The sequence below is a fragment of the Nomascus leucogenys genome, chromosome X, assembly GCF_006542625.1.
Source record: "Nomascus leucogenys isolate Asia chromosome X, Asia_NLE_v1, whole genome shotgun sequence".
NCBI classification, from domain to species: Eukaryota; Metazoa; Chordata; class Mammalia; order Primates; family Hylobatidae; genus Nomascus; species Nomascus leucogenys.
The window spans coordinates 11,215,025-11,225,866 of record NC_044406.1 but is presented as its reverse complement, the minus strand read 5'-3'; the positions used below and the strand labels follow the sequence as shown (position 1 = coordinate 11,225,866).

Here is a 10,842-nt window from a genome sequence, read left to right as displayed (position 1 = left end):
CCCACTGGAACTGCACTGTACAATGTAGACAATAGCTACATGTGAATGTTTAAATTCAATTAATTAAATTATATAAAGTTTAAAATTTGGTTCCTTAGTCATACTGGCCACATTGGGAATACTCAGCAGCCACATATGATTATTTGTTGTCATATTGAGTATCACAGATTTAGACACTTTCCATTATCACAGAGAGTTCTATTGAACAGTGCTGAATGCTGCACATTTAGTCCTCATTATTCATGGTCCTGATATGCATACATTTCAGTTACCATGGTTTTGCTAATCTACCAGTCCCCAACAACATAGTTTAAATTTCAGTTACCATGATATGTTAACTGAATTGCATAAAGCACAAAGTTTGCCATTAGCTGTTCAATCCAAAAATCACTACACAAATAAAAGGTGTGCATGATGGTCAGCAACCAATTGCATTACTTCTTTCCAAGTCTGCCACTGATTGGTCTGTTATTCAGCTCATGCACACACAGCAAAAACCAAGTAGATGTGCTGCCTTCTTTTGTTTTCCCCCATGTGATAAGGCCATGTAACATTTAATAAAATTGAAGCATTGATAGAGAGAACTCGTCAACAAGGATGAAAGTGCAACAAAGAAAAGTGATAACACTAGAAGTGAAATTAAAATAAGACATCAATGGAATCATCAAAGAAGTAGCTGACAGTGAGAATGACATTGCCCTCATTTGAGACTGTAGATGTGCCACCAGAGAGATGCAGGGAAGGTACATGTATCAACATAAATAAGGGGAGAAGTTATGAGGAAAAGGATGAAGCTGTCAGAGAAAGTGACACTGGAAAAAAAAAACACTTCACATGAAAGGAACTCATGGAGATATTTCACAATAATAAAAACACAAATGATAAAATATTGGAAGCTTTGACAATTTGCCAAAGGCATAGAAGATGCTTATCTATACCATTAAGCTATATGACGAATAAAAGAAGGCAAGCACTGTTCAAACTCCTCTTGATAAATTTTTACAAAAAAGATCCTGTTTAATTCTCAAGGTTTCTAATAGTTTAAATTACTGTGTACTAAATAAATATCAATTTTACTGCACTTTTTTATGTCCCTATACATTAATAACTGACAATAGGAGAGTATTTAAGTTTTGACAAAAATTGTTGTAGGTCATGGAACAGGTATAATTTTTCTCATTGATTATTGATTGCTTTGCAGAGTTTCAGCTTGCATGGTCACTTTCCCAGTCCTGCACTACCATGCAAAGGAAGGCTGCCTGTAATGCTAACTCACTCTGAACCTCTACTTTCTTGAGGAATGAAAAAGGTTTGCCAGTTCTAGAATAGGTGCTCCATGTTTGGCAGGGACAATGTCAGTCATATTCACCATCGTACCCACCTGTAGCACTTAGGACGATGTCTGCCTAGATTAGGAAGTTAATAATAGCTGGTGAATGAATGAGTGAAAAAATGGATCCATCTTCCTTTAAGTGGGAGGCAGGAAGAAATCATGAATCATTAATGAAAAAGCAAGTTAGGAAATGGGAACTAATCAAAATGAAAACAGCAGGAATATTACATGGCTGGAGGTTACCAAGAAAGCTAAATTCCACCAATCCCACATACATCCACTACCAAAGTGAATTCTGCCTATAGTGGTGAATGAGGATGCCACAAATGGCACAGAATTTTGGTTCAGACTTTAGGGTAGAAAATGTGAATTAACACGAAGAATGAAAAAAATAAAAACCGCAAACAAAAACCCCAAAACCCAGTGCTCCGAAATTAATGTGTAATAGAAAATTAAGATGCAATGATAAATATAGACAATTTCACGGAAGGCAGCTGGTTAATTTGAAGTTGAATGGTGCAGTAAATTACTTTGGACATTTGATTATCTATCTCTTTCGGTGATGTAGGATTTAAGCCATTCCATTATTTTGTGTAGCAACAAATATTTGATAGAGATACAGATTGTTCTTCTGTGGATTTTCTATGTATAGGCTTTGGAATTAAAAAGTGAGATGTGTGGCCAGGGTATAGGTGGAATAAATAAAAAGTATCCAATTTAATGATATTCAAATTGTTATGAATAAAAATTCAGTGCAAAAGGCGAGATTCTTAATCTTTGATCTGTCAAAGCTGAAAAGCTATTGCTGCAACCTGATTTTAAAAGAAGATTTGGGATGTTACATAGAAATTTATTTTTCGTAGTTTTTGCATTGCTAGAGGGGGAGCTAGTACTGAAATCTATAAAACCAAACTGATAGCTAGTCTTACAGACCCATAGGCACGCACACACACACACACACACACATCGCTATCTACACAAATCAAAATTGACCACTTTCAAAGCAAAGACAAAATCAGGTTAGAGACAATGTAATATTGATGCAACTTTTTCCTTCTGTTTTTAGTCTTTTTTTTTTCTTTTTTTTTGAAATGAAGTCTTTCTATGTTGCCTCCCAAGTAGCTGGGATTACAGGCACACGCCACTGTGCCTGGCAATATTAATGTATTTTGATCCCCATGAAGGTTTGTAAATGTTTGGAAGAGATAAGGAATTACCTGAACACAGGTGATTTGTTTTCCATTTCAAAAACCGCACAATTTTGAAGGGTGATAACCAGTCAAAAGGAAAAACAGCCCCGCCCCCACTGCCAAATCAAGGATAATCCAGGCAGGATAAATTAGAGCACTGTCCTGGGTCACTCAGAAGTAACATTCAGAGAATTAATTACTGGCATTTAGAACTATATGAAAGCAGAACATAAACAAATGAAGATTATCTTTACTAAGAGAAATCATAACGAAAGATAACATTTATAGCAAAAGGAATTGAGCCATTGTAGTATTGCTATAGCTAGTTATTTCAGGCTTTCTTTTCTGGAAAATAATTTCGTTTGTGATTAGACTAATTTCTGCTGAGCTTAAGGTTAGTGGGATCTGTGTTAATTGTAATGTCTCAGCAATTGCATTCATTTTTGATTTTTTTTTCTTGAAGCTAATGCTGTGCGGTTGTTGATCTGAGCACTCTGTCTTTCCACATCAGTCATATCCCTTCTGACGAATTCACTTACGTGAAATATGCTGGGACTGACACTTAGGTACAAGGGCAACTGTGGTCAGAACAACTCTCTGAGCCAAAAGCAAAGCTCATAAACAAAATACAAATAACTTTACTATATAATACAGTAAAGGATGGAATGAAGAGGCCCTAAATTGTGGACAATGGTTATCTTTGGAAGTTGGGTTTATAGGGGACTTTTACTTTCTCCATCATTTACTTCTGTAATGTTTATTTGATAATATTAAGGAATTCCCAATTTTTCAAATGCAAAAACGTCATTGTGGTTATGTTTAAAAGTTCTCACAGGATATTCTTACTGAAATATTCATGGGCTAAGCACTATGATGTCTGGGACTTGCTTCTAAATCATACAGTGGGAGAGGAGGTGGGTAGAAATACAGAAAATAAGATTAGACATGAATCGGTAAGTAATGAGTCCACATGAATTCATACGATTGTGTCTGCTTTTGTTTGAAAGATTTGTGGTAAAAGATTAATAAAAATGGTAGGAGATAAACTTGGCAAAGTAGACTGGGGACTAAACGTAAAGAACCGCGAGTATAAGGAAGGTTTATTCTCTAGTTCAGTGCTCTCCAGATTTCAGTGAATGCAACCCTACCTGCGACAATATTGTCACATGCATGCACCAGGCATATGCTTATTTATTCATTCATTCATTTATTTATTTAAAATTATGTACATGTACCATTGTACTATTATGCCATTATAAAACATACACAAACATAAAAAAGCTAGATAAAAATAAGCACAAGTATTGTTCTAATATGTTCTTCCTACACTCTATGGACCTGGACCCCGGTTAGGAGCCCCATGCTTAGTGAATGTGGGGGCCCCTTGAGGTTTTCTGAATAGCAAAGAGTTTATTTATAAGAAACAGAAACTTACTGGCGCAGTAATGGGAGGTTGATTAGAAGGACCCAGAGCTACTTCCCTGAGGCTTCTCAAAGAACTCCAATGGACTGGGAAGTTGTTCTAACTAGATATGTGACTTGAACAAGGATGGTCACTTCCTTGTACACTTCTTTTACATATATGCAATACACATAATGTGTTCTGCACACAGTCAGGATACAATATGCATATAAAACAAACATTCCCCCACATATTATCTTGGGCAATATATTTAACACGACGATTATGATGATAATAATAGCTAACATTAATTGAATACTTACTCTCTGCCAGGTATTGTGGTAAGAACTTTACATACACAGTTTTACTCAAAACTCATGACAACCCTATGGAAATCGATCTTATAATTGATTTTCATTTTATTATGAGGAAATTGAGACTAGAAAAAGTAGCTTTCCCAACATAAAAGGGCTAGAAAATGGCAGAGTCAAAATTTAAATCAAGATGTTTCTGACCCCAAACCCCATATCCGTAACAACTCATCCATATTGCCTCCAGAGAGAATAGTGTCCAAACCAGCAGATTGTTGTGATGATTAAATGAGATAATATAGTTAATATGCTTAGCACACTGTCTGACATAGGGCACACATCCTATTGATAGGTTAGAATTTTAGTACACAGAATGATATTTACTAAGATTTTCCACAGTAAACACCACTAATATCTCTCAATATCAAAACACCAATATTTATAATTATAATTGTAATGAAATAATGTTTTATTATTTAGTTAAACATTATTTATAATAACACATGCCTAAACTCCTTTCCTTCGCTGCCATCCATAACCACGTGTGGCTTTTGTTGTTGAGTCCCTGTGGAATGGCTGACTAGAGAGAGATTGCAATTGTGGACTGTGTTATGCCTCCTTCTCAGTAGGCTACAAAAGTAGAAATATTTGCACCTGGTGTACTCCCGTCATATTCTTAAGGAGCCACCTGTCTAAGTAGGAGTGCATGTAACTTGAGCACTGAATGACCCAGGAAATACATATATACATATCGATTTTATCTTACGACTGCAGGGTACTTTTAGAGATGTGATAGTCCTGGAAATTTCTTTGCATTCCATTGGTTTCACTTGAACTGGTCAAATATACCACTTCCATTTCTTTCTTTTTTTTTTTTTCAGATCTCATATTTTTATCAGCCAATCCAGATTAAGTATTTATTTAATAAATACTTAACTATTTACTCATGGCTCCTATGATTACAGTAGCCATCTCTCCCTGATTTTCTGGAACATCCAAGATTTGAGATTTTGTCCCGGTACTACGCTATAATTCCAAATTTGATTGGCAGCCTTAGCCTCTGTAGAGGCGGTGATGCATGAAGCCCTATGCTGAGAGCTGTGATCTGAGATGAGACTCACAGGTGCTGGTGTGTGGTCTGGTCTACATTACTGAATCTGTAATTAATTTTGATGATCATTAAATATTCCTTTTTGTAAGTTTGCAAATACTTTACTAAATGTCCTATCACTCTAAAGGGAATTTTAAGTTTTGTAGTTGAGTTGGGGTGAGGGGAAGATAATGTCTTTGGTTTGTAGATTTTTGACATTTAGTCAAAGCAGATCTTTCCATCAAATAATTAATTTTGGTATTATTAATTCTATACATTTTATGTAATGAGATATTCTATAACTCTAGGTATTACCTAGGAAACTGCCCATCATCCCCTCTGTTCTTCTCCCTGGGAAGTTTTTTAAATGCTAGAAACACTGTGAAGAGCATTTGTGCTGACACAGTAGAATCCATCCCCACCAATTTGTAGCCCAAATAGCAAAAACCCAAATTAAATACGTGGGATTCTTGGAAGAAAGCATCCAGTAACCAAATACTATGAGCAAAAAATTAATTTATTACAGATATATTCTCTAGTAATTCATAATAGCGTCTTGAATTTTAAATGTCTTTTTGCTATTTCCAATGCTTAAAAATCATAATTTTAAAACATAAGTACTTTTTTATATACATTGTGATTTCTTTTCTTTTCTCTCTCTTTATTGTTTTGTGTTTTACTTCTAAATATGAATGATATGGTCTCCAAGTAGCTACTTGGAAAGAAAGGGGATAGGATTCATTGTTTTGCTCTAACATGGTAGAATTTAAAATTTCACATCATATACCTGGAGTTTTAACTATATGAAAAATAGCCAAATGTCATCACTTTCTTGGATATTTCTTTTACGTGTATATATATGTATAATATAAACAGAATACATCTGATTAGTACATTTCAACATTTCATCAATGTGACTTTTATCTCCTATTTTATATAAAATAACAAAATATACAGAGAGAAGAAAGGAGACATCTGTTCATCATACACACAAAGTAAATAAAAGTTCATGTATGGCTTTGCAAAGGTAGATTATGACGTGACTTCCATATTTATTTGTTTAAAAGCCTCTTGAGAGAACGTGTCAGTGTGCTTACGAGAGCGGCCATGGTGGTTGAGTGTCGCGCCGAGAGTCCAACATTAGGGTCCCCAGGGTTCTTTCCAGTGGCTGCTTCGGCAGCTTTCAGTAGACAAATGTAATTTATGACCACTTCATCGATCTTCCCTACAATTTCCTGCCGCTGTGTTTCTGAGTTCACGACTTTAACTAATCGCATGCAAGCTTCTGTTAGGCAACAGAGCACTTGAAAGCTGGAAGTCATAGCTAGGAGCATCTCCTCCGGGCTTTTCTCAGCCATCGCCATTTTCCTACAGGCACTTCCCAACTGTCTGGACTCAATGGATAACAGTTGCTTGTACTGAGAAAGTGTAAGGTCATACGCTTCAGGGCGTGACTCCTCTCTCTTCTCCTTGGTTGCCCTGACGAGACAGAGCAGCTCATTGGCATCATTTTGGGCTGCAAGGAACCCATCAGGCATTGCATATGTGCTCTCCTTTAGGGCATTTATTCTTGCAATCCGGGCATCAAAAGCCAGGTTGCTGAAGTCCAAGTCATCTGGGCCTCGCAGGTCTTCTGCCCAGACCTTCAGCACTGACCCTCTGGATAGCTCCCCTCGTTGCTTCTGAATCGCCACAGCCAGGCATGGGCTGCTTGGTTCTGGCATGGCTTGAGTCATCTGTGGTCTATAGAGGCAAGAGACCTGGACGGTGGCCTCTCCCCTCTCCTCCTCTTCCTCACCATCTTCATCCTGCCCTCGGTTCAGGAAGCAATAGCTGAAGGGTCCCCGGCATCTCCAATTGCTGCCCTCCAGCTTCCGCAAGGGTAATGTCCTATACAGCTTTGAGTCTTTATGAGCCACTGGGGACCTTTTGTGAAACCTCCCCTCAGAGCTCAAGTGCATTGAGCTTTGGGAAAAACTTTTGGTGAGCTTCCTCCCCAGGGGGAGTTCTGCTCGCCTTTCAGAACTGGCCTCCTGTGCTTCTGTGATGCCTGGACACTTTAAGCTGACTGCACCCTTGGTTCTCTCTCGGAAGGTCTCCAAATCGACAGATCCGGAGAGGATACTGCTGCTATGTCTCAGAGCCTTCTGGCTGGGGGGTGTCCTGAGGCTCCCCCCTCTCAGATCCGGTGGCCGCCAGCTCACAGCCTCTCCGTATGCCTGATTTGCGTGGGAGAAATCATTAGGGTCTTGATTTGGAATTGGCACCTTTGATTCCGAGTGAATGTTTGATGGTAGCAGGATGGGATCAGCTTCAGGATGTTGAGACCAAGCTGAAGGCATGCCTCCTCGTCTCTCCTTCCCAGGCTCTGTCAAAGCTACACTAGGGGTAGTAGAAAAACAGAGAGAATCATTAAGCATCTCCTGGGAGGCCATTTTTACTACATCTCTACATGGTGTCTGTCATTTCTCAAGGATGTAGTCTGGAAGGGCTGCCGTATGCTAAGGTCACCCTGCTTTCCAAAGACTGCCTCTTGATATCTCATAACAAATTTCCATTTTAATGAATATCAAGAAAATACTGGAATCTGTTATTTCTGGAACTGCTGATTCATTTGGAATTGTCTAGAAATCCCAAACATTTTCAGGGACTTCATGAATTGCCTTGCTGCCAATATCTACCCATCAAAGCTTAGACACAGAAAACAACTATGTATAGATTATTCAAATATTGGAGATAATAAGTTTCATTTCACGGGAATTAGGTTAAATCTGGCATCGTTACTTTTCTTTCTTTTCTTTTCTTTCTTTCTTTCTTTCTTTTCCTTTCTTTCCTTTCTTTTAAAGAAGTGGCCTAATTTAATTAATGCAAATTAAATAAGTGAATCTTTTTAAGAAGACAGCATGAGGTTTGCCTGGTACAAAGTCTGAAGTTGAAACACTGGGCCAGTTGCTCAACATTTTTTTTTTTTTTTAAGAAAAGCTGTCATGTGAAGCAAATAATCCCCATCTCACAGAATTTTTGTGAGAAGCAAGAGGTAACTCAGGTGAAAGTTCTTTATAAATCATGAAGGATTAAACAGTGTGACTTAGTTTAGAGGTAAAGATGCAGTTGGGTGATGAGTTAGGTGATATTCACAGATAGCTTTTCCAAGGCAGGTAAGGCCAGTGGTGGGTTTTCAGAAAGTAGAAAATCTTAAAAGAACAGGAATAGAAAATGACCAGTATAAGATCTCACTAACTTCTATTGACCTGTATGAAAAAGACACTATTGATGACATAATTTGAAATGTGAAAGTATGAAAGAGTATCTGCTTTTGCCATGTGATGGCCAGCCAAGTGGATCAGTGAGGGGAATGCATGCCATTGAGTGGTGGAGTGGTGAAGGTGGGATACAGAAGGTGGATGTGTTCTTGTTTCTACGTGTGTTTACACTTTATTATTTTGGGGAAAATAAAGCAGCTCATCAGGAAAAACCTCAAAATCTTCCTGACACTGGAGTATGCAAGACACTTCAGAACATCCATATAGGGCAGTCTTACAGAGTAGGGAGGAATCAATAAGATTGCCCAAAGGCAAATGGTCTCTCCAAATCCCTCCAATCTCCCTGATACCCTGCTCTCTTATCCTTCCTTGTCCCTCAGTAATGAAATGGCAGAAGTAGAACTCAGATGTCTTGGGAAGAAAATCAAACTGTTATGTGACTCTAAGCAATACTATCATATAACTAAAAGTCACACTGGGCATTGCTAAACATCTGCATTTAGAATTTAGGAAAAATATATTGCCCCATCAAATTCTGAAAGCAAGCACAGAGCAAGATTATAAAGAGCAAATGCCATTTTCACCTTTATAAACTTTAGTATTTATTAAATACCAGGGGATCAATGATTGGTACTTTACAGTTCTGTGGCCTTTTAAAATTCTACCTTTTACTTTTCTTCCAGACATTACGTTTTTCAGTTTGTTGTAAATATGGTTTACACGCTCCTGGCATGTCATACAAAGTGCTAAATCCATCATTGCTGTACCTGTGGTTTCCTTAATCTTGGGGAGCCGATGGCATCCATCTCTCAATGTGCCAAACAGGGGTTCGGTGTTAATGGCTGTGTGCAGAGCAGGCACTGTCATCCGTGGACACATCCCTTCTGTCTGTGGGTGCAGTTCCTTAAAGGTGGCTCCGTGGTTGGGAAGCCCAGGGGCTCTCTCCTCTGAAGGAATGTAATTCACGCCTTTCCCAGAAGCGTCAGGAATCAAGTGCTTCCCCAGGGAGGGGCAGAGCGGTGACTCCACGGGTGTGGCACAGGCACTGCCACTGCTGCCCGTGCCACAGCCTGCATCCACTGAAGAGCCTTGGGAGCTCTGCAGAGAAAAATGGCCCTCGCTTTGCAGCGATGACATCCGCTTGGCCAAGTGGTAGTCACAAAGGCGGGCCACACTCTCATCAGCCTCAGGAAGCTTGGAAGGATGGTCGCAGGTGGACGAGTCAGCGTCCTCTGGGTTATCTAAGTCTTTGGCTGAAGATGCACAGGTCACGTCAGTTAAGAAGCGGTCCCCTTGACCAAGTCCTGAGCCATCACTGGTTTCTCCATCGGGAGCTCCTTCTTCCTTCCCTTCGGCCTCCCTTGCCCCAAGACCAGAAGCTCTTGGAAAGGTTTTCCCCGTTGCTGCTTCTAATCCACTTTTTTCAGCCATCCCACCTTCAGGGGCCACATACCATCTTTGACTGTCCTTGCGAAAGGCAGTTCTCTCCAGATTAAAAGTGCTCAGGTGTTGACTGTCCCGTGAAGACACAGTACCAAATTTACCACTGGCATCCTCCTCCATTTCTGCCGTTTTGGTCCCCTGCTGTTTTTTTCCTGTTGTGTTCCCATTAGGGGGTGCCTTCCCCTCACCATCGGCCAGCTTGCTTTTCCTTTTGCTAGTGCAGGAGTATGCCACCGACCCCATGTGCAGTTTGCTAAAATAGTCAGTGACCGACTTAGTCTCCATAGTTTCAGGCTCCATCTCCATGTGGTCTGAGTGAAGTAACTGCTTGGAAGGCACAACTTTGGGCGGGAGGTCGGTTGCTGGCCTAGCAGCCAGGGCGTGCGAGGACTTTGGAGGCAAGCCCCCAGCGGGAGTCTTGGAGGCCGGGAACTCGGTCTGCTCTTCTGCAAGGGGGTGGTAGCCTTCGTGAGTGGCCAAGAACATGCGGGAGAGGTTTTCTGACTGTTTTTGTGCTGTGGCCAGTTCAGAACTCTCAGTCATTTCAGAAGAGTTAGTTTCATTGCCCGAGTCTGACGAAGACTCAGGACTATAAGCCCGCAAGATGGCTACACCTGCATGCCGTAAAAAACAAGAACTGATTAATGGATGCATCAGAGGCACTTGGAGACATGTAAGAAAATGGGACTCGTTATTACTAAAACAAAATACCAAGTTTTTCCCTTTTCAGTAAGGACTCTGAGTTTATTGCACAGTTTTTCCAGAAATGGGGGTGGGGGGAGATGTGCCTTATGTTTTAAAAAAAATAAC

The 10,842-nt window shown here is 39.7% G+C and overlaps 1 protein-coding gene across 1 annotated transcript in view; it reads right to left on the bottom strand.

Annotated features, from left to right (window-relative positions):
• Positions 1-3,710: 3,710 nt before the first annotated feature.
• The window catches only part of FRMPD4 (FERM and PDZ domain containing 4), an 873,455-nt gene continuing 866,323 nt past the window's right edge, over positions 3,711-10,842 (bottom strand). The window contains exons 17-18 of the mRNA XM_030807547.1: positions 9,357-10,646; positions 3,711-7,703 (exon numbers count right to left, since the gene is read on the bottom strand). Of these exons, the coding sequence (XP_030663407.1) occupies positions 6,379-7,703; positions 9,357-10,646 (2,615 nt within the window). The 3' untranslated portion in view covers positions 3,711-6,378. The remainder of the gene's footprint in view (positions 7,704-9,356; positions 10,647-10,842) is intronic.